Source organism: Dermacentor albipictus, chromosome 5 (assembly GCF_038994185.2).
Source record: "Dermacentor albipictus isolate Rhodes 1998 colony chromosome 5, USDA_Dalb.pri_finalv2, whole genome shotgun sequence".
Taxonomy (NCBI): domain Eukaryota; kingdom Metazoa; phylum Arthropoda; class Arachnida; order Ixodida; family Ixodidae; genus Dermacentor; species Dermacentor albipictus.
In genome coordinates, this window is record NC_091825.1 from 32,275,890 (window position 1) to 32,300,557 (window position 24,668).

The window sequence follows — 24,668 nt, forward strand, 5'->3', positions numbered from 1 at the left end:
ACGCCTGCTCGTGTGGCAGCTCACGGACGAACGAGTTCCCTTGAGCCTTGATCGCCGGCGTTCGACATTTCGGCCTGCGGCGTTCCGTCTGGTGCTGCGTAAGCGCGGGACCCGCGCCACCAAGCATTTCGCTACGTGCTTGCCGCGCCTAAACTAAAATGCCTTTAATTCCTTCACAAAACTCCCATTGTACCTCCCCGTCAAATGGGGGTGAAGGGGGTGAAGTGGGCGTATTACGGTACCCCCGTTGTGTGCCCAATTAATGCCCATGTCAATGGGAGTTTTATCGTACGCCCATTCAATGGGAGGAAAAAGATGTACAAAAGGGAATGCGCTAGAGGACAAGCAAAAAACGCCCATCTGGGTGTTTTTCTGTTTACAGTGGACGAAGCGTCGTCGGAGGTTGTAGTGTCGGCTGTCCGTACGCTGCTGGTTTTTGATCCGTAGGCGGGCGAGTTGTCGGGCTTCTTCGGCGCGCTGGAGATAGCTAGCGACGTCAACATTCTCTTCGTCAGTTACGTGCGGCAGCATGGCGTCAAGCGTCGTCGTCGGGTTCCTGCCGTAAACCAGCTTAAACGGCGTGATCTGTGTTGTTTCCTGCACCGCCGTGTTGTACGCAAAGGTTACGTACGGCAGGACGGCGTCCCACGTCTTGTTTTCGACGTCGACGTACATTGCTAGCATGTCGGCGAGGGTCTTGTTCAGGCGCTGCGTGAGACCATTCGTCTGCGGATGGTAGGCAGTTGTCCTCCTGTGGCTTGTCTGGCTGTACTGCAGAATGGCTTGGGTGAGCTCTGCTGTAAAAGCCGTTCCTCTGTCGGTGATGAGGACTTCTGGAGCACCATGTCGCAACAGGATGTTCTCGACTAAAAATTTAGCCACTTCGGCTGCGCTGCCTTTCGGTAGAGCTTTAGTTTCAGCGAAGCGGGTGAGATAGTCCGTCGCCACGACAATCCACTTATTTCCGGAAGCTGATGTCGGAAACGGTCCCAACAAGTCCATCCCGATCTGCTGAAAAGGTCGGTAAGGAGGCTGGATCGGCTGTAGTAATCCCGCTGGTCTTGTCGGCGGTGTCTTGCGTCGCTGACAGTCGCGGCATGTCTTGACGTAACGGGCGACATCGGCGGTTAGGCGCGGCCAGTAATACTTTTCCTGTATTCTCGACAGCGTCCGGGAGAATCCGAGGTGCCCAGCGGTTGGATCATCGTGTAGGGCGTGCAGTATTTCTGGACGCAGCGCTGACGGTACAACAAGAAGGTAGCTGGCGCGGACTGGCGAGAAGTTCTTCTTCACGAGCAGGTTGTTGTGAAGCGTGAACGAAGATAATCCACGCTTAAATGCCCTTGGGACAACGTCGGTGTGCCCTTCCAAATACTCGACTAGGGCTTTAAGCTCCGAGTCTCCTCGTTGCTGTTCGGCGAAGTCTTCCGCGCTCATTATTCCAAGGAAGGCGTCGTCATCCTCGTCATCTTGCGGCGGCGGGTCAATGGGAGCGCGGGATAGGCAATCGGCATCTGAGTGTTTTCGTCCGGACTTGTAAGTTACAGTGATGTCGTATTCTTGTAGCCTGAGGCTCCACCGTGCCAGCCGTCCTGAAGGGTCTTTTAGGTTAGCTAGCCAACACAACGCGTGATGATCGCTGACCACCTTGAATGGCCTGCCATATAGGTAAGGGCGAAATTTCGCTGTGGCCCAAACGATGGCGAGGCATTCCTTTTCGGTTGTAGAATAATTGCCTTCTGCTTTTGACAATGATCGGCTAGCGTAAGCTATCACGTGTTCATGTCCATCTTTTCTCTGGACTAGGACGGCACCGAGGCCTAGGCTACTGGCGTCAGTGTGTATTTCGGTATCGGCGTGCTCGTCCAAGTGCGCAAGTACGGGCGGCGACTGCATGCGTCGTTTGAGTTCTTGAAATGCGTCGGCCTGTGGCGTTTCCCACTTGAACTCGACGTCACATTTAGTTAGCTGTGTCAGCGGCTCAGCGATGCGTGAAAAGTCCTTGACAAATCGCCTGTAGTAGGCACACATGCCAAGAAATCTACGCACTGCCTTCTTGTCGGTGGGCTGCGGGAACTTTGCGATGGCAGCTGTTTTCTGCGGGTCGGGGCGTACTCCAGATTTGCTGATGACGTGGCCTAGGAATAGAAGCTCATCGTAAGCGAAGCGGCACTTTTCTGGCTTCAGAGTGAGCCCTGATGACTTGATGGCCTCTAGTACTGTGGCAAGCCGCCTAAAGTGATCGTCAAAACTTTCGGCGAATACAACGACGTCATCCAAGTAAACGAGACAGGTCTGCCACTTCAATCCTGCTAAAACCGTGTCCATCACGCGCTGTAACGTTGCAGGCGCCGAGCACAGTCCGAATGGCATAACCTTGAACTCGTAGAGGCCGTCTGGGGTGATGAAGGCGGTCTTTTCACGATCCCTTTCGTCGACTTCTATTTGCCAATAGCCAGACTTGAGGTCCATCGACGAGAAGTATTTAGCGTTGCAGAGCCGATCCAATGCGTCGTCTATACGTGGGAGAGGGTATACGTCTTTCTTCGTGATCTTGTTCAGACGACGATAATCGACGCAGAAACGGAGGGTTCCGTCCTTTTTCTTCACCAGGACAACAGGGGATGCCCACGGGCTTTTCGACGGCTGGATGATGTCGTCGCGCAGCATTTCGTCGACTTGTTCTCTTATAGCTTCACGTTCTCGCGGCGAAACTCGGTAAGGGCTCTGGCGAAGTGGTCGAGCGTACTCCTCGGTTATTATGCGATGCTTGGCGACTGCTGTTTGTCGAAGCCTCGATGACGTCGAAAAGCAGCTTTTGTATCGCCGGAGCAGACTTCTGAGCTGCTGTTGCTTAATCACGGGGAGACTTGGATTAATGTCGTAGTCTGGTTCGGCAACCATGGTCGTCGGGGTAGGTGCGGCGGAATCCGAGAGGACAAACCCTTGGCTGTTTTCCAGAATTTCCTCGATGTATGCGATCGTCGTACCCTTGTTGATGTGCTTGAACTCCTGGCTGAAGTTTGTCAGCAACACTTTCGTGTTTCCTCCGTGCAGTCGAGCGATCCCTCTTGCGACGCAAATTTCACGGTCTAGCAGTAGACGTTGGTCGCCTTCGATGACACCTTCTACGTCAGCGGGTGTTTCGGTGCCGACGGAAATAACAACGCTGGAGCGAGGCGGGATGCTCACTTGATCTTCGAGCACACTGAAGGCGTGGTGACTACGAGGGTTCTCCGATGGTATCGCATGGTCTTCCGACAGAGTTATTGACTTCGACTTCAGGTCGATGACTGCGCCGTGTTGGTTGAGGAAGTCCATGCCGAGAATGACGTCTCGTGAACACTGTTGGAGGATAACGAAGGTGACAGGGTAAGTCCGGTCGTGAATGGTAATTCTTGCCGTGCAGATCCCAGTCGGCGTAATCAGGTGTCCTCCAGCGGTGCGTATTTGAGGGCCTTCCCATGCAGTCTTAACTTTCCTCAACTGGGCGGCGATGGATCCACTCATGACGGAGTAATCGGCTCCTGTGTCTACTAAGGCGGTGACTGCGTGGCCGTTGAGAAGCACGTCGAGGTCGGTGGTTCTTTTTCTTGCGTTACAGTTAGGTCTCGGCGTCGGATCACGGCTGCGTCGTGTTGAACTGAAGCTCGAACGTCGCCTCGTAAAGTCGGCTTTCGTCGGTGTAGTCTTGGCTACCTGACTTCGTCGGGACGGCGGCGTGTCATCATTAGGTCGTCGAGATGGTTTCTTCGTCGTCCTCGTCGGCGGCGGAGGATCTTCGTCAGTTCGACGAACAGCAACCGCACCTCCATCGGTAGCTGCTTTTAGTTTTCCGGATACGGGCTCCCTGACCGGCCCCGGGCTGGGCCAGTGTATGGTCGGCGCTGCGGCGACAGGTAGCGGCCTGGTGATGGTGAACGCGACGGTCGTCGAGAGCTCCACTGAGTAGCCGCGAGGTAGCCAGCGATATCGCGAGGGCGTTCACCTTGCTGCGGGCGCGGAGCGTTGACGGCGAAACCTCGCAGTCGCATTTCCCGGTATGGACATCGTCGGTAGACGTGACCCGCTTCCCCGCAGTGGTAGCAGAGCGGGCGGTGGTCAGGAGCGCGCCAAACGTCGGTCTTCCTCGGGTAGCTCCGCTGGGCGACGGGTGGGCGCGCTGTCGGCGGCGGCGGCGGACGACGGAATTGCGTCGTTGCAGGGCCCTGGCGTGGTCGCTGAGGAGGGCCTTGACGGCGTACGACGGCGGCGTAGGTCATCGCTTCGGGTTGGGGTTGCGGTAAGTGAGGTTGCACCTCCGGAACTCCAAGCGACCGCTGAACCTCATCTTTGATGATGTGAGCGATCGAGGCCACTTGAGGCTGCGACGACGGGAAGATCTTCTGAAGCTCCTCTCGTACGACTGCCCTGATAGCCTCGCGCAGGTCTTCGGAGGCCAGTGATTGAACTCCGGCATAGTTTGTAGCGTTGGTGCGGCGGTCGAATTGCCGGTTTCGCATCTCGAGTGTCTTCTCGATGCTAGTGGCCTCGCGAAGAAACTCGTCGACAGTCTTCGGTGGGGTTCGTACCATACCGGCGAAAAGTTCCTCCTTAACACCACGCATTAGTAGCCGGACTTTCTTTTCCTCGGACATTTCCGGGTCGGCGTGGCGGAATAGGCGGCGCATTTCTTCTGTAAAAATCGTGGTGGTCTCGTTGGGCAGCTGCACTCGGGTTTCCAGTAGTGCTTGGGCTCGTTCTCGTCGTACGACGCTTGTGAATGTATGCAGGAAGCCGCTTCGGAAAAGGTCCCAGGTCGTTAACGTGGCTTTTCTGTTCTCGAACCACGTCCTGGCAGCGTCTTCCAATGCGAAGAAGACATGTCGCAGTTTGTCATCGCTGTTCCAGCTGTTAAATGCAGCGACCCTCTCGTACGTCTCGAGCCAGGTTTCCGGGTCCTCGAATGTTCAACCGCGGAACGTGGGGGGCTCCCTGGGCTGCTGCAGCACGACGGGGGATGCTGGGGCTGCCATTGGGGAGGACTTGGTGGCAATCTTCCTGCTCGTGTCAGGTAGGAGTCCGTGCTCTGGGGGCAGTCCTTGCAGCCGGCGGCTAGCTCGCTGGTCTTGGGCGACGTTGGTTTTGTCCTCGGGCTTCGGGCTTGGATCGCGGCTTTGCGGGGGCGTTCGGTACATGAACGGACAAGCACCTCCACCAAATGTCACGTGGTCGTGACGGTGAATAACACAGTAGCAGTACTGTGAACGACAAAACTAACTTTTATTGGGCGAACCTGTGCCCACAAAACAGGCTACACTTATAGCACAACGATAGCGGCGAACACGCTCGGCGATCGTCGAAAAACTGATCAGGCGGTCAAGCGCGTCGGCTTTTATAGATCAGTCGTCGAATATTCCAGATTAACTGATGGGACCCGCGTGTCTTCCACAAAGTTCTACACAATTCGTGTCACGCGATGAAATCTGATAACACAAGGTTCGGCGACAACAGACACGCGGATAGAAGCGTCGATAACTTTCCAGAAACGTCGGATACATGCAGGCGCGTCCCTCGCTCTGCGATTACAGTTGTTAAGCGGCGAAACGTGGTTGCCCGATAAAGATAAGTACACGTGTCAATATCAACGCTGTTGATGCTCTGCCTCGCGGGCCCGCACCACCGGATCCTCGGTCCGACGTCACTGCTGGCAATCTTGCTGGGCGTTGGCAGCATAACGTTGCCGCTTTTGCTTCGCTTCGCGAACTAGCTCGGTCGCACGGGTCGCCGGATATTGCCGCATCGCGGGCCTGATCTTCTGCCGAGGCATCGGAGCGACGCCAACGAGGTCTTTCCCGCTCCTACTATCGGCGCTGTTGCTTGTAGGCCAGCTGCTCCTCCGGATATTAAACTATGCGTGGCCGCTCCATTGCGAAGTCGGAGAGAGACTTGTACATAGAACAAAGAACCAGCTTTAGCGAAGAACTGTATTTTCCAAAGCGCTACGAAAATAAGCAGCGGTGGTGGTGGTCGTGGTGGTGGTGGTGGTGGTGATGATGTTGAAGCACGCGAGGTTAGCCTGGCATACATAGCCGGCAATTGTTCCGCCTGATCCTCCTTCGAGTTGAGATCAGGGGTGTGTCACCTGGTGTCGATGAGCCCCGTGTCTCGCAGGAAGGCTATCAGCAGTCGGCGCGCTCTCTTCCTGAATGCCGTGGGCCCTCCGGGGAAAGCGACGTCTTCAAAGGTCCTGTCCGTAAGACCGCTCTTTTGTAGGTTGTCGATAACCGCTTTTCTTTCTGTGTCAAACTGTGGGCATAGCGAAATGAAATGTTCGATGTAGCCAATGTCGCCACAGAAAACACAGAGTGGGGAAGCGCGAAGCCCAGTCTTGAATAACCAAGCTGGTGTGTACGCGGAGTCGGTCCTGATGCGGTATAAAAGCGTCGCTTGTTCGCGTGTAAATCCCTGAGTCACACAGGATTCGTGTGGATTCTTGTGCATCTCTCTAAAGTGAACGCGGTTTGCTCCCTTAGGGTTTTGAAAAGCTTTTGGAGCTTTCACTTTTGGGACACATGTCAGCGCTAGGCGGACAAGGGCGTCAGCTTCCTCGTTTCCATCAATTCCTACGTGTGATGGAATCCACTGAAACCTTATGTTAAATCCTTTGCTCGTTAGGTCGTCAATCAGTGCCAGAGACTGCCTTGTAAATTTCTCTAGAGGTAGGCCCCGATGTAATCTCTGTAATGCTAACTTGGAATCCGTCAGCACCACGACATCTCGTGCAGAAAAGGTCCGTAGTTTCCGCAAAGCGGCGGTGATTGCGGTGATTGCTGCTCAACCAGACAACATAGGGTGCCTCGATATAACGCGCCGCCGTACAGGGTGGAGACACTGCTTTGTGACTGCCATATTGGGGCGAGGGCAGATATGGCGGACAATGGAGCGTCGGCCGGTATTCTTGTTTAGCATGCGTTTGCGCCAGCAAATTCAGGTGTATAAAGATCTTGCCCATTTACTGGCAATCATAAGCGTTTCTTGCGTACAGAAATAAAATAGCGTATGCTTGTATGCGTAGATGTCAGAGGACATGACTACTGTGCAACTAAGTCTGCGCTGGCCAACTGGCATGCTGAAACCGATGAATTACTTGACTAGATTGACTACTGTATAAAGGAACGCCTTTCGGTGCAGTCGGGCGTAAGAGCTTATAATGTGCATAACATGCTGTAGGCTTCAATCGTGTCTATTGCTACGAATCAGCAACCAGTTGACGTTGAGTTGAGGCTCCTAAAAGCAACACTTCATTAGGCTGGCTTGCGCCTACTAAGAACTCCGCAACTTCGCGGCGGCGATAGCAGCAAACGTGCTCGGCTGTCATGGATGGACAGGATGCCCGCCGCTCTCGGCCGAGCTCAAAGCCGCAAGGAAACGTCGAGAAGACATGCTAAAGACAACGACAAAATTCTGGAACCCGACGTAGTCGCGCATGGCTCGGATCAATCGAGATAAACCTGGTCGCATCTCTCGTCACAGAAAAACTGGAAATGCGGCGAGCCGGCTGCTTTAAGAATGATAAAACAAACAAAAGGAAGCTTCGCGGCATTATTCTAACCACACACTCCTGGTGCATCTTTACCACACCATGCATCTTTAACGCGTACTTTGACACGATGAGTTCTCCTGGTTCCGTGACTCCACGTGGCAGGCAGGTGAAGTGGGTGCAGCCCTAAAGTTTTTGACCAATAACCGAGGTCTAGTGGCGAAAAGGCGTCGAACCAGAAATAACTATTTTTCTTTTGTTCGATCCAGTCATGCACAATCAGTGCGTGCATGTCATATCAGGTGGGAAGCTATAGCGAGTATCGTGACGTCGCGTGATAGACAGGTGAAGTGGGGTTGGTCCAAAAAAGTTTGACCAATTGTGGCGGGTAGACTGCAGAATTGTAATAGAAAAGTTTAGTAACGCCCCTGGTCTCCGTTCATGCCAGATCACGGCCGAAAAAGGCCAGAGGCACAATTTCCCCACAGTGCATGTAATTTCGAAGTCCATGTCGCTGTGCGGACTTGAGGAGCAGGTGCTTGCCTGGAGAAACAGCTGCCCGATGCAGCTGATCAGGCTGCCACATCCAAGAAACGTAGCACGGTAACCATGACCAAGAAGGACAGCATCGCAGCGAAACTCGGCAATCGCTTCAGTGTACCTGACAAAAATCCACGCTTTCAAGCAAGGAAAGCAATTCTAAACGAGACTAGCAATTCAATATGGGGATGAGAAATCTTGGATTCAAGTAGGAAGCATGCAGTCTGCTCTGTATGCACTCATGGCCAAAAACAGGAAGTCAGACGCAACATAAAAAGAATCGCTCGACCTTTCGATGAGGAGGAAGAATCATCTTGAACAAGAACGAGGAAGGAAAAAGCTGGCATTTGCAGAAAAAAACATTATACTTGACACAAATGGAATAATTTGACACAGCTGGGAAGCTCGTTAAGAAAAGGAAAACGAGAACAACGAGTCATTGAAGCAAAGAAGAAAGGCAGTGTTACGCTTAGTTTTGCAAACACCCTGGCAATTGCCTACTGCAGCTTCTTCAGTTTTCTTTTGGCAGCAGATCTAGCTGCGTTTGACAAGCTTAACTCCCGGTTTTTAAACTGCAAATTCCAAGGAAGTCTAAGGTGGACATAGAGCTGCAGAAATTTACGTTTGCTGCCTGAGCTACATAATGGTGGAACGCCGATCCCCTCGGCGACATTGGAGAATGATTCACTTGTAACACTATGATGGTTTAAAATAGCATCTATTGCTTGTTTAAATTTGTCCTCAAGCCTCACGACATACTCATATGCTGCGCCAGATTAATATATAAACACTGACCTCTTCGCTATCCAAGGAAACAAATGGAAGAGAAGCAAGCCGCTAGTTTGCAGCACTGGCCATTCACTCAGGTATCCTAATGACTTAGGCAGGCTGCAAAATTAAAAGCAAATGCAACACCATCCTTTCTTGCTTGAACCGATTTTTTGATGAATTGATGGCGTGGTAGAGAATGATATCCCAAATGGAAAAAAAAATCTGTATTTTTCTCGCAAAAAAATTATGCGATGATACCTAGCAGCTGCCTTGCTTTATTTAGCACGCACAACTTTAAGCCTGCACTTCAAAGCACCACCAAGGACGACGGCGCTTGCGAATGAAAATAGCCCGTTAATGAATCACGTGCACGCCAACGAAGTTGTTCATGTGGAGCCTTGAACGGATGCTGTGTAACGGGATGTCACACAAGTCCAACAAGTTCTTCGTGATTATAGGTACAGCAAAAAAAATACAAGGGTGGTGGATCACAAGCTCTGAGACGCATCTCAAGATTTCTTGAACAAACAACCAACACGTATGCATCAGGCTATCAAGGGAAAACGTAAAGAAAAAAAGTATCAGCTGTCATCAGGTACTGTACATCAAGCATATCCAGGGACTGTTAACGCAGCTCATGGCACATCTACAAAAAGCACGTACGTAAAGATTACCTCCACAGGCCAAGCGAATACGTTTAATTTAATTGATGTATTGATTACCATGAATGTGCACCAACTCGCCCAATTTTCCATCTTGGATAATTTGATTAGACTGACTGATTAGACATATTGGCGTTTGATTAAACTGAGACACCTCATGTCCCAGACACCTAACAGAGTTTAAGAGATAGCTTGTGGAATCCAATACACTTATGGTGTCTCATTTCAATATACCGGGTATTCCAAATGAAGCACTGGGGTTTTCTTAAAATTAGGCACTGGGAGGCACGCGAAGACCACCTGTGCAAATAAGCCATGCAGCCAGGCGGACACAAAGTGCGATTGTATTTATCTCTATCAGCAGCCCAATTAACTAAAATTAATTAAGTTTTCTTGACTACAGTAAGGGGGTATGTTTGTATTTAAAAGTTAGAGGCAGTCCTGTTTCTAAACAGTTTCACTTGGAAGAACTCTTCTGACGTGTCTGTGCTCCGAGATATCCGACCCCAATTTTTATATGTCGTTCCCATGATTACGCGTGCAAGAGAGTGAGGATCGGTGCAAAAATCCTCCATGATGTGACGCGGCTGTTGCGTGCGGTGTTTAGCCTGACAACCGGGTAGAGGCACAGGCAAAGATGGTAACTGTTCCCCTTCCCCTGTCGGCTAGCGAAATGGAGATATGACAGCACGGAGTGCCGGCAGTTGTTGGTGTTGATGTCAGTAAAACTTACAATACTTCGAAATCGGTAATCACTTTGTTTGCGTAGCCCTGGCAAGAACCCTGCCCGTTCGTCTGGTGGCCATTACGCACGCGCACTGCCCTCCGACTTCTCCGCTTGGGCCATTCTCTCTGCATGGCAGATGCCGCCATTGTTAGGGGCTGCGTGGTCGCGTGTTACGACAGTGGTTCCAGGTTCATCGATATTTTATTTCGCCAGCCGTGAGGGGAAAGGGAACAGTTATCATCTTTGGCAATGCCCCCAGTTACCACCAAATCCCACCAGTGGCAGTTACCGAGAGCCTCGCAGGACCTATGCTGATCGTCCGGAGAACAGCAACTTGCCACAGCAACCTACAAGTCTGGGACGCCGGCAAGGTGCACCACAATGATTTTTCCGGGTGGCCTTTTCTCCTACAACCAGCCTGAGATTCGTTTCTACTTGTGACACCCATGTCACCGGTGCCACCCGCGACAAGCCGCGACTCCCGCATTCGGTGCAACTGCGGCGTGCCTGGACACATTGCTAGGTATTGCCACCACCGTCGGCAGCGTGCTCCACGATTTAGTGCTCATACACCCTGCGTGCCCGCTGACGAGCCCTGACCGTATCCCAGTTCCTTCCAACGGCTGCAGCAGGGACGCGCGAACCGCAGTGACTCTCCTGTTTCTGAGCGCAGCCTCCCACCGACACCGACCCGACAACCGCGCTCTCCGTAACTTCGTCGTCGCTCGTTATCACCGCCACCGCTTGAAGACTAGCTGGTGCGACCGCCGGGAGTGAGGCCGCAATATATGAAAAATTATGAAGTTTTACGTGCCAAAACCACTTTCTGATAATGAGGCACGCCGTAGTGGAGGACATCGGAAACTTTGACCACCTGGGGTTCTTTAAAGTGCACCTAAATCTAAGTACACGGGTGTTTTCGTCTCCATGAGATATGCGGCTGCCATGGCCGGGATTCAATCCCGCGACCTCGTGCTCAGGAGCCCAACACCACAGCCACTGAGCAACCACGGCGGGTGCCGAAATATATTCATCTTCATCAAGACCCCCTTGTGCAAAATTGTTTTAAAAAAAGTGTATGTTTCAGTTGACAATGTGAGTGCTGTTGCTTTATTTGATACCGGGCTGCAGTTTCTATTATGAGCCTGTCCTTCAAAAATTGTCTTGCACAAAAGTTATGTTTTGTTGGGATCAGTATGCTACCTTTCGCAGAGTTGGCGGGGAAATGTTAGGCCTACTTGGGGTCTGTTCTGTTTCAGTTATGATAGGGGACCAGACATTTTGAAGTGAATTTACTGGACTTGCACGCGGAACGCATGACATTATTTTAGGAATTGATTTCTTACGTGAGTTGGGGGCAAGTTTGGATTGTGTCACTGGCGCGATTTCTCCTCGCCGCGACGCGCGAACTTCAATTGCAGATAACACCAGTGATGCCACGGACGTTCTCTCCGTGTCGCAAAATGTGCGTTTGCCCCCTCAGACTGCAGTGTTTGTACCTGTCAACACTTCTCGTCCTCGTACGGGTTCTTGTTGTGGTTTAGCCGAGCCCGATTATAACAACGCGCTGAAGAAAAATGTGATAGTTCCTCGCTCCCTCCTTGTCATGACTGATGGTTGTACTCGTTTGTGGACAGCGAACGTTTCAACCAAATCCATAACATTGCCACTAGGACTTAAGCTGGCAAATTTTGCCGAACAAGCCCTTGTCAGCGTCGGAACTCTCGAAGTGTCAACTGCCAGAAAAGATGCAACCCTGATTGCAGCCATGATAATTCGGCTGACTTTAGGCGCATGATTAAAAAGTCGCCGTCTTCTAGTGAGCAGTGTCTGCTTCAAGGAGTGCTCGCTCGCTAATGTTCGATGTTGCTCAAGACCAACGAGTGTCCAATACACCACCGGCGTCTGGTATGCAACACCGTATCCATACAGGGCAAGCGACGCCAATTAGTCAGAAGCCTTATCGAGTTTCACCTTCAGAGAGAAAAGCCATCGCCGAGCAGGTCAAAGAAATGTTGCGGAAAAGAGTGATCCAGGAATGATGTAGCCCCTGGGCTGCTCCTGTGATCCTAGTCAAAGAAAGACAACTCATGGAGATTCTGTGTGGACTATCGCCACCTAAACACTGTCACAAAGAAAGACATGTACCCTCTACCACAAATAGACGACGCCGTCGACTGCCTCCACTCCGCGTCGTATTTCTCTTCTATTTATTGACGGTAAGTATATTGGCGAATTCCCATGCACCCCTCAAACAAGAAAAAGACGGTCTTCGTGACACCTGATGGTCTCTCTGAATTCCACGCTATGCCTTTTGGCTTATGCAACGCTCCAGCGACATTCTACTGATTTATGGATACCGTGATCCGTAAGCTGAAGTGGGAAATTTGCATGTGCTGTTTAGACGACGTCCTTATCTACGGCCGGACATTTCAGGAGCACAATCAGCACCTGTCGGTCGTTCTTGACTCTATCCAGCAAGCCGGCCTTATTTTAAACTCGAACAAATGTAATTTCGGTGAGCCTCAAGCCCTCTTAATAGGTTTTCTGGTCGACGAAGACGGCCTACGACCAGACCCTGAATGAATAGCAGCAGTTCGCGACTTCCAACAACCACACACGATGAAAGACCTGCGAAGCTTTTTGGGCCTTTGCTCATATTTCCGGCGCTTTATCAAGAACTTCGTGCAGCTTGCCTCTCGCCTCACGTCTGTCCTTCACAAAGGCACCCCATACTTGTGGACTGCTAACTGCGAGTCGGCGCGACTACAGCTGAAATTTTTGTTGAATTATGGACCGGTTCTGCGGCACTTTGATCCGGAGGTGTCAATTGAGCTGCATACTGATGCCAGCGGTGGGCGTGTTGGCGCTGTGCTTGTTCAGATCTGCGATGGCCGTTAGCATGTCATTGCTTATGCTAGTCAGACATTTACAAAAGTGGAGAAAAACCACACCATTACTAAACTCGAGTGTCTAGCAGTCATCTTCGCCCTTCAAAAGCTCCGTCCGTATCTACACGGCCGCGCATTCACGATAGAGACTGACCATCATTCACTCAGTTGGCTCGTTGGGCTGCGTGACCCATCTAGCCGGTTGGTCCGCTGGGCTTTGTGCCTTCAAGAGTACAGCTTTTCCGTTAACTGCAAGTGCGGACGGTGTCACACGGATGCTGATTGCCTATCCCGTCTCCCTTCGCCGCAAACTAAAGCTGACGATGATGACTTCGATGACTACCTAGTTTCCACCTCTTCTAACTTTCCAGGCCTGGTACCTTCGAGAGTGAGCAACGTTGTGACCCTACCTTGAAATCCCTATGAGCAGCTGCACGTGAGACCGCAGGAACAACACCGTTTACTTTTCGTAATGGTTTGCTATACAAAAAAAATTACTTGACTGGTGGTCCTCCATTGCTTTTAGTTGTGCCCGAAAACCTGCGCCCTGTTGTCCTTCGTTCCATGCATGACGATATCACTTCCGGGCAACTTGGCTTTGCGCACACACTACATCGACATCGCCAGATTTTTCTGGCCCTAGCTCTGGAAAACAATGAAACAGCGTGTCGCCAGCTGTACTGTTTGCCAGCGCCACAAGTGAACGACGACGGATCCAGCATGCTATTTGCAACCAGTTAGGCCATCGACATTACCCTTTGAAAAAGTCGGCATAGACTTGCTCGGCCCGCTCCCCAAGAGGTCAGCTGGCTACCACTGGATTATAGTATGCGTAGATTACCTTTCTCGCTGCACAGAAGCTGCAGCAATTCGATCTGGCACTGCAGCAGATGTTTCTTCATTTTTGTTGCATCAGGTCATACTCCATCACGGCTCCACGGCTTGGTCATCGGCGACCGTGGACGGCAATTCACTGCCTACATCATTCAACAACTTTTAGGTTCAGCATATCGTCATTCCACTTGCCACCCGTAAACCAATGGCCTCACGGAGCAGATGAATCGAACCCTTACCAACGTGTTATCAATATGTGTCGCGGCTGACCACAAGAATTGGGACGCCGTCTTACCTTTTGTAACGTACGCGTACAATAGTGCCAAGCACGAAGTTGCAGGATATGCGCCGTTCTTTTCGCCGTACGCACGTGCTCCCCAGAGCTTCCTGGACACTCTTCTACCTTTATCGTCTCAAGAAGATCCTTCCATTGCCCAAGCTCTTTGTCGTGCTGAGGAAGCACGTCGACTGGCGCATCTGACGTCGTTGTCCTCGCAAGGCAACAGCAAGATTCGCTATGATTCGCGGCATATCCTCGTCAGCTTTACTCCCGGTGACTAGGTTTGGTTGTTTACACCTGTACGCAAAAAGGGATTGTGCCGCAAGTTTCTTGCCACTTACACGGGACCATTCCGTCTACTCAGTCGCTTGAGTGATGTGAACTATGTCGTCGCAAAGGTGATGGCAAGTAATCGGCGTTCGTGCGCGACACAAGCTGTTCACGTGGCCACACTGAAGCAGTAGCATCACAGGTTCCTTTAACTTGCTCAGCGAGCTTCGTCCACCCCCGGGGAAAATGTCGCAGCACTGCGCTACTGAAGCAGAGAAAGAAGAAGTAGGGTGCGCATTATCTCGGGGTACTCTGCGCCGGCTGGGCCTTGCCTGTGGCTTCCTCCTCGATTTCGTTTCACCCTGTAAATAAACATCTTTCGTAACAGTATATTCAACTGGAACTAAATAAAAGATTCGCCGACAATCAAGAATCATATACAGTAGTATACCATGCCATTGCAAGTTCTTTTTTTTTCATTCAGAAGTGCTGCATACATCTTAATCGGCAATGAAGAGCTCGCCAACTAAATTGTTCTTTTGTACACGAAAAGATAACTTTAGGGAGCCACTGAAGAGCACTTCAGTTGATTCCTAACGACTTCTGTATGGCGGGAAATGTTTGGCCGGATGGACGACAATTTGTGCATACACGCGTTGGTGCAGTCAGCATTTGCGCTTTGGAGGTTGGATGTATGTACAAACACTGCTCTCTTCTGCTATAGATACGGAGCGCCTGCAGGCTGCACTGAGTAGTTTCAGACCAATTTGATGGACTAATTATTTTTCAGGCAAGCTGAAAATCAGCTCTTCTGCTTTTCGCCCCCATCGAGATGGCGCCATGACACCTTACTGCACAGTCAAACTCGGGACGGTATTCACTCTCCAGTAAGCGCACACACCCACACAAAAAATTTATATTGGCTGGTATCCAAGGCAATGCATACAATATTGCGTATTCTCCGCTTATGCCCTATAGGGGTATTACTCAGGCTCGCGCTTGCGCACCTGACCCTTCTCTGGATCGCACAGCGCCGATGGAGCGGCAGTCGCTCGCTGGCACTTTCGCAGCAGCCCTAGCAGTCAGAGCTGTGACCCCTAACCCGCGGTTCGCAGTGAGTTGCGACCACGGCGGGTTCAGGCCAGGGGAGACAGGGTGAGTCTCGACCTAAGGTGTTTATTCACCTTAGAGTACAATGATTCCAACAGACAACAACAGCCACAACACACACAAACACAACACAAAACAAAACCACAGCGGCGGAGCATTGCGCACGTCTGGGGTGAAACAAACCGCACAATGTGGGAACCACAAAAGAGGCTGATAAGAGTTCAGCTCACCCAAAGTGGATCCGCGCTCGGGCCCTGGAGCGGTGAGTCGCACACAAAGGCCGGGCGCAACAGGGGGACGGCGTGCGGCGGTCTCAGCGGCTGAATTGAGATGCGGCCTTTCGCAAGCTCTTCCACCGTGAGAAAAAGATGCATCGGGGGAATAGCGCTTCTCCCCGAGCGACGGAGAGGAGTCTCCCCGGTTCCAAGAAAGGGAAAGGAGGGAACGGGGTGCCTTGGCTGCAGCGTCGCGGCCAGGCGCGAAGAGCAGCGGGAGCGGCGAAGGTGCCCTCTCCCCGCTACCCTCCGCGAGCGAGCACGTGATTATCGCGTGATAACCACGTGGCCGCTCCGGAGATATCGGGATGCGCGTGCGATCCCCACAGCCCTTATTGCGAGCTACAACGTCAGTGCGTTCAGTAAATAGTTGATTGCTTAGCCTGAGGTGAAAGTGCGGCAGTGTTCGATTGCAAAGGCGATCTTAATCTTGTGTGCGAGAAAAGTGTTGACTTTAAACCAATAGCACCGGTTTCCATGTCCCCACCCCTTTCTAACATAAGCTGAAATAGTGTGAACGGTTGAATACTGAGCGTAAGTTTAAAAGCATGATTACATCGTCTGTTTCACTTTTTCTTCGACCGCGAGGCAAGTATATTCAGTTCTCACTTAGTGAGTTTATCTCGTAGCTTGAGACCCAGTACTTTCCAGTTGTTCGCTCATAAAATTTTCTGCAAAGAAGAAAACTCTTCCACTGTGTTTTCTCCGGCAACGCATAACGAAAGCTATGCGTCAAGGAAACGAGTAAAGCCGCGGTGCCCGTCGCTGGCAACTAGAAAACAGCAGCTAGAAAATACAATGGGAAATTTCTTTATTTCATTGAGTTCAGCGGTCATAGCCACTTCATCTGTGATAATCATAGGCTTCAATTATTTGTCACCAAAAATACGCCTAATTATTTGTACCACGCTATTTTAAGGCAATTTTGCGGCCTCTACTGAACCCTAAAAAAGTTTACGCGCTTCGCGGAGTACTTTGTCCCAAAATAATATTCGTCGTCCATCTTGCTTCCGTTTCCTTTCTTGAAAACTCTTCGCTTGCTACTTTCCTGTGAATAAATCTATGTCGCGCTGATAACGCGCATGCGATTTTTTACATGAAAGAGGCGGGCGCAGAGTTTAAAACAAAGGAAAGGCTAACAAGGCAGCTGGCGGTAACTGTTTAGAGAGAAAATAAGCCCCAAATGGTGCAAACGTTTCTTAGAAGGAAGCATGCTGAACCGTTGTGTTCAAGTCTTAATAAGTTAACAGAAACTGTTCTCCAAATTCGATTATGTAGTCAAATATAGAATATATTACAGTGTTTTATCCAGGCTGCAGAATTGTATGATATACTCTCGTACAAGTAACATACCACGCAAGAAAGGCTAACGAGTGGCTCGTTTGTATTTCTGCTCTTTCCTGTTTTATTTCTTTGAGGAAACACAAACGGGAGGTTGAGTGCAACAAACAGTTTGTGAGAGAGTGTCTTCAAGGGGTGTCGAAGGCTGCGTCACTGCTGGCCCTAGATGCATTCCAGGACAACGTTGACGCCACCTGCACTGTCGGTTCTAAGCACTACGAAGGTAAGGAAGCATTTTGAAGTGTTATCACTGTAAGTGCACCACTTCGGTATGCAATTTTTATGCACTGTACTCGCTGCCGCATAAATCCGGATTCTCCCCAAAACGGGGTAACCCGTAACAATGACACGAAACACTAGTACGCTTCAGACGAGATCACCTGGAAAGCCCGTCCTAAATGAAACATTTTTTTTTTTAGTGGCGTCATATAAATTACCGGTAAATGACATCAGAAACATGATAGCTTTTGCGCGTTATTTAGTATCTGCTAACCTGCGTTCCATCTAGACGTGAACTTGTGTGTCACACATATGTGACGAGACTGCTGCCACTAGGTGATGCTATGTGCATCACGCGATAACTCTGGCTCGAAACCCCACCCTATCTTTATGATAACGCTTCAAAAATAGCATTCTGAAGCTGTGTACTTACAGGTACTATACACACTATTCACGACCTATATACATATTACGACTACTTTTTCTGTGTCTAGATATATCGATTTGCTTACACAAAAGTTGTGATCGTGCTAGAGGCGACAATTCGTTTAAGGTACAAGTTGGTCAATATATTTTATAGATAACACAAATTCAGCAAATTGCACTACTGCGCATACATACTGGATCTGTTCATGAAGAATGAAAAATTCACTTTTATTGGCGTAAATTATTTGTAAGAATATTTTCGTGGAACCTGTGAATATGCGCGAAAATGCGAATGAAAACAAATATAATCATACTAGTGCCATTGTATTGGCGTCTAAGTGGCAGGTTAACAAACAGTGAGGACGTAAAGCTAACAATAACGCAAGGAGCTATGGCAAAGCTATGGTGAGAAAGATGATAGGCGTAAGGTTCATACACATCGATGACAGCCATCCTACAAATCTGGCCATCTACAAGACGTATTACAATATGTGTGGTAAATCCACATTTCTAAAGAGCACATACAATTTACTTGAGGGTTGATATAAGTAGCTCATGCAGGCGCCGAATAATGAAGTCGCAGGTTCGCCCGAAAGGGGAAGCATCGATTGCGATAGCAATTTAGCAGATAGCTATAATAACTAGGCATTGTAGTCTTATCGGCCGTGTAAAGTTGTAAACATTCGCTTACCAACTAAATTAATGGGCAAAATGTCACGCGCGCACATGCAAACATGAACACATCTCACTCGATAACCTTGCACACTGGCTGTCAAAACGCTGGAGTGATAAGGCACCGCAGCAACAGGGAGCAAATTGTTCTTCGCGCTGTCTCTCGCTTCAACGCGAACTAGCGGCGAGAACACAGTGCGCACTCGGCGCACTCTGTCCTCATCGCAGATGGCTTTCAAAAAAGGGCACACGCGGCCGCGTCATAAGCAGCAGCCGCCAGAGTAGAACCGTCCACCTTCCTGCCTTTCCCCCGGTGCATTGCTTGCGACGGAAAACGGCGCGCTTCCTACCCGCTTTCCTCTCCTGCGCACGCGAGATTGATCCACCATCGTCGGCTGACCCTCGCACGCTTTCAGTCGCACACACAGCATACGGAGCGCGGCGACGATGTTATGACCCTTGGACTTTATACGGAACATCACGGTAACGAAAAGCATGCAAATGGAGTGCCTATATAATTCCTATCGCTATAAAAACTTCATGAACTTGTCTGCGCATATCGCTCTCGCCACCTTGCAGATCATGCGAAACATTTTGCCGTGCACTCGCTTATTTCTACTCCAAATAAATACAATTTAACCGAGAGTGCTAGAAAGAAAAAAAGTAATACAGGTGTTCAGCCTACCCTTTTATTTGTGGTCATAGTCGTACTTTGTTTAGATTTATTTAGGTGCACATCCACCAAGGAGCCACATCATAATCTCAAATATATGTCATGCTGTCCACAGCATACCAAAAGGCAATTGGTTGCATGAATTCCATTGGAGCAAAGATCAACGGCTGCTTGAAGGGTCTCCATGGCAATCTTGAGAAGGCCGTTGTCAAGGCACCCGCAAAGAACAAGATCGACTACGCATGCTGGTGAGTGTGGGGTATGCAATTATACGGGGTGCAAGCGCTGTGAAAAAGTGCATTAATACTGAAGGCTTGATTGGGCAACATTTGGACGACACACACAAAAGAAACACGCACCACAGAGCGCTCTGTGGTGCGTGTTTCTCTTCTCTGTGTGTCGTCCAAATGTTGCGCAATCAAGCCTCTAATATGCTATACCATCACGCCCAGTCCTCAACCTTGGCATTAACACTGAGTGCAAATATTGAAAAGTATTCTAACTACGAAAAGACAATATTTGCTCAATTGAACTGCATGCTCTGATGTAAAGTAAGAGCAGAGTATTACGGATCATGGAAAGAATAGCAGGCGACCGCACGTCACACTAGAGAGTTCTTGAATAGCGCTTGACGACTCACGTAAGTTATACTCAAGTATCTTTGCGGTGCACTACTGTGTGAATTCCATCAAGACTTCTAGCCTAACGTAGGGGGACGCAAACGGAAAGAAGACGCTCAAAAACAAGGCGCCATCTTGTGCTCGTGTCAAACATATCCAAGCCAAAACAATTAATTAGGAACCACCCTTTCGTTTCTATGCCGACGTATCTCGGTTAGGCTTACGGGCGCCAGAGTCGCAGTACTATCTCCGGGATTAGACGTGCCCTGCGCTCAGAACATAAGTTTCATGTGAGCATACGGGAATTGAAAGTTAATTTCAACAATTAGTGGCGATCAACGATTGGGGGAGCTTAGCCATCAACAGAATTCTTACCGAAGAGAAAGCCATGGGTGTCGCCATGTTTGACAACGCCATATTCTAGCCTACTCAAACATTACTTACGTCGAATACACCGGATAATCGTACTTTAACGTAGCCTATGTAAACCACAGTAGCCCAATAACGTGCGCAGCATGGGTAGGGAGAACAATGGTATTTTTTGCGTACGTAATGCGTTTACGTTTGTTTGCAAACGCTATTTTAATACACTCTAACGAGAGGACGCTTTCGCTCAGGCCACCCTACCTATATACATAGGAAAGGAGACATTTATTGGGCCAACCATTGCACCAAGTTTAAGAAGGTTTGTTAGATCTCATAAAAACAGTGGCGATCTAATGGATGCAAGAAAGAAATTTCTCACTTATCGCGTCGACCTTTTACAAAAGTTATTCGAAATTGCGAAAAGAACGTCCCTGTGCGTAGGCTTAGCTGCACTATAAACAACTCCAGATGGTCAAAATTAATTAGAAGTCGACCGCGCTACGTCGTGGCTTGTGATGGTCGTTTGGGCACAAAGAACACCTGTATTTATAGTTTTTTGGAAGCTTCGCTGGAGCTCGGTCACCTCTGCTATGCCGCTACATAGCGCCAAGGAACGAGCAGTTGGGGACCGAATGAATCGGAGCTAGTGCCAATACACCCCGTTCTTCTGATCCCACGGGACCACTTTATGCGTGGCAACGTCACAAAACATACATTTTCGGTGAAAAGAAAGAAGAACTGGTTCGCACAAAAGTAATTCTAGTGTATTATTATGTAAAATCTCATGCTTGCCAGTACTTCTATAGGGATTTGAAGGGGAACGACCTTCACTTAAGGTACTTTTACGAAAGAGAATTTTACTGTTAGATGCGTCTGAAACGAGGAAATATGCTACACCACCGTACCGATTTCTGCCAGATAAGCTCCACTTAAAGGTGACAGGTAAATCTTATACTAAAGGAATTTTTATTTCTGGCCTGGAACAGTTCAGAATATTTTGTCAAAATTTTAACCGAAAAAAATAGGGCACGAAATTGTGAAAATTTATATAAACATCTGAATTCTGTAAAATGTAATTTTCGTATGGCCTAAAGCAGAAAAAACAAGAGAAGAAGGGGTACGGAGGGTACGTCTTTGTTAATTGTGACCACGTAAAGCCAACAGACAATGACGCCAAGGAAAGCATCGGGGAAGTTAACCTTGGCTTGAATTGGAATGTAGAAAGTAATGAAGGAAAGGAGAATAAAAGTCGAGGAAAAGATAATTTGTCACCGGTGAAAGCCGAACCCACTACCTCCGCATTACGCTTGTCTTGCAACACCAATCGCGCTACGGCGATGGCTAAGAATTCGTCTAATAACTTGGGTCCTTATGTTTACTAAATCTAGCACTTGGAGTATTAAGCACCTCCACTCCGAGCCATGGTTGACGGATGTGTAACATCATTTTTTGCGTGATGGCGTCATGTACCACGTGATCTTAGGAGAGCAGGCACATGGCTAATAAATCCTCGCATGCTACCTAATGACGTCAAGGGTGCCTGATTCAAGACCCCTACAATGAATAAAGGAGAGAAGAAGGGGAACTGAGAGGCTCAATTTTGGTAATAATGCTCACATAAAGCCAGCAAACAATGACGCCAAGGAATGCAGGGGAGAAGTTAACTGTGGTTTAAACTGAAATGTAGGAAATGATCAAGAAAAAAAATCGCCGGCCGAAAGAGGGTGTTCCGCGTGCGCCCACCTTGGCTCTGAGTGGCGCTGGCTAACAATCCTGGAGCTAGATCTAGTTAATACAAATAGTCAAATTAATGAAAGAAATGATAGCTGTCGCCATAGCACAATTGGTAGTGCAACGCACGCGTAATGCGGAGGTTGGAGGTTCGGCACCCACCGGCGAGAAGTTATTCTTTCGTTCACTTTAACTTCCATTTTCTTCATTATGTTCTACATTCCTAAAGGACATAAGTATGTTGTGTTAGTCTTTGCTATACATTTAGTCACTGCGCCCTTCACGTGTTTTTTAAAAGTCATATAAGGCTAGTATATTTAGGAATCATGCATATTACGTCAATTTGACCACTTCACATGCTTTACATGATGCAGTCTACACGATCATGTCTTCTTTAGCTGGTAATGTATTGATTTTTGAATTTTTTCGCGACGTCTTCATTCCTTTTCCTACGGGTGAGCTTTTCTCAATATATGTCAGTGCATAAAGAAATAGATATGTTTGTGGCAATTCTAGCTGAGTTTTCGTTGCAATTGTAAAACAAGATGTGTCAGTGGCTTCAGTGCAGCTGATGCCCAGCAAAACACGTCTTCTGTTCACACGTCTTTAGATAATGCTTCCACTAGAAGAAATTTGAGCAATCGATTAACTCGCCCGAGACGCATCCGGATGTTCGAGACTCTAACCTCTTTGCGCTTCTGTGCAGCTCGTACGGTGAATTGGTGGGCTGCCTCGAGTCAGTATTGGCACCTTGCGAGGACGTCGGTGGCAAGGAACTCACGATCAACCTGGTGGAGCAGGTGTTCGGCGAGGTACTGAGTCTGGTGTGTGGAAACTACGGAAAGGGATCGGAGGCTTGCAAGGTTCTGCCCAAGTTGCCAGCGCTGGGCCCGAAAGACCCCAAGTTCGACGGCTACATGGAGCTTTTCATCGAGATTGCCAACGCAGTTGGCCGTAGAAGCTAACATGTGGCTTCGTTTACTTCACAATGAAGCATTCTTGCTGGCAATAATTACCGACACGCACCTCACTCACACTAGAAACGTAGCGCATCCTCGTTCCTATATAGGATGGACATTGCCGTGGTGATCGTCGGCGCGTTTATTACATATAGTTAATTAAATGCACAAATTATCTCAGGGAAATTAGATCAGAAGTCCACAAATAAATAAAGACATATTGGTAGCCTTGGAAGGTCAGCCACCTTGATTACTGAGCCATCTAGAGTGATCACCGGCGACTGCACCACCCAAACAGATTACTGAACAGTTTAACAAAGACTTCCTGAATGACCAAGCCAACTTAATATTGTAGCTGGGTCGGCACGACGTTTATGCGTGGATTTGCAAAATTGGATGAAAAAGGGGAAAACTACGTTTGCTACCTACTCGATTTTCTAGCGAATTGCAGTATTTTTAACTTCGCATGACCTGGGTGATAAGAAGCTTGATTCAGTTACCCCTTATGCGATAGCACCATTTTACTGTGACAAGGTTTAAAAAGCCTGAACGTGCATTTTCTAGTGTTCCTGGGGTGCTATAACGTGAAGCTATTCCAAACCTTTCTATTCAAATTCTGCAATCAGGGGTGCTATAACGTCGAACTATTCCAAACTTTTCTATTCCATTTCTGCAATCAGCCAACCGCGATTGGTCAAAAACGTTTTTGGACCACCCTCACTTCACCTGTCTGTCACGTGACGTCACGAAAACCGTGATAGCTCCCCATCTGATATGACGTCTACACACTAATTATGCATGATTTGACCGGACAAAGAAAAATAGTTATTTCTTATTCAACCGCTTTTCGCCATTAGCCCCCGGCTATTGGTCACAAGTTTTCGGGCTGGACCCACCTCACTTGCCTGTCACGCGACGTCACAAAACCGCAAGAACTCACCTCGTCAAAGTGACGTGTACGCGTTCAAGATGCATTAATATGGCGAACAAAACTGAATTTCCTTCTGAATAGCCGCAGGCTGCCCGTTCCGAAAGGAATAACGGATAGCTCCTGCCGGTCGCTCAGGCACTGGCGAGTCGCACCTGCCGGACAGCATGGGTTTATTATCGTATAATAAAACTTTTTTGCGTGGCCGTGTAACTTTTTTTGAGCACTTTAAGCACGTTGACGCCCTTCTGCTGCCAACTCTTCTTTGCTGAGGATCCGTTCCAGCGTCATTCTTAAGCTTCCATTGCATGCCGCCGCAATTTTCGACTATCCACCACAAGCTAAGTAAGGGAAAGCGGACCAATCACAGACGCCGGCACCCCCCTCTTGATCAGGTTATCGATTTTGTGTGCAGTTGCTCGGCCCCATCGAGTCCCTCTCCACTTGAGAGCGCTCCTCGCCTCTCGTGAGCCAATTACATTAGACAAGCCGTTCAGTGTAGACAATGTGTTATTCGTTTTTCAAGCCAACAAAAGTGACCTCCTATGAAAGAGGAGAGCGTTTCATTGGTTTCCTCAGAAAACCCAAGGGGTGACTGCCCGATGCTTGCGTCAGCGGTTACGCAAATTTGACGTCAGTAGAATGGAATAAAAACTGTTTGGGGTAGTTTTACGCTATAGGGCCCCAGCCCTCAACCATCGCTCAAAAACTTTTTTGAACAACCCCCATTTCGCCTGTCTGTCACGCGACGTCACGAAAACCGTGATAGCTCCCCATCTGATATGACATGAACACACTGATTATGCACGACTGGAAAGAACAAAAGAAAAATAGTTCTTTATGATTCGACG

At 49.1% G+C, this 24,668-nt stretch overlaps 1 protein-coding gene across 1 annotated transcript in view; it reads left to right on the plus strand.

The window, feature by feature from the left end:
- LOC135908101 (uncharacterized) overlaps positions 1–23,746 on the plus strand; it is a 79,847-nt gene extending 56,101 nt beyond the window's left edge. The window contains exons 3-5 of the mRNA XM_065439854.1: positions 17,301–17,446; positions 19,329–19,461; positions 22,637–23,746. Coding sequence (XP_065295926.1) covers positions 17,301–17,446; positions 19,329–19,461; positions 22,637–22,895 — 538 coding nt within the window. The 3' untranslated portion in view covers positions 22,896–23,746. The remainder of the gene's footprint in view (positions 1–17,300; positions 17,447–19,328; positions 19,462–22,636) is intronic.
- Positions 23,747–24,668: the final 922 nt, after the last annotated feature.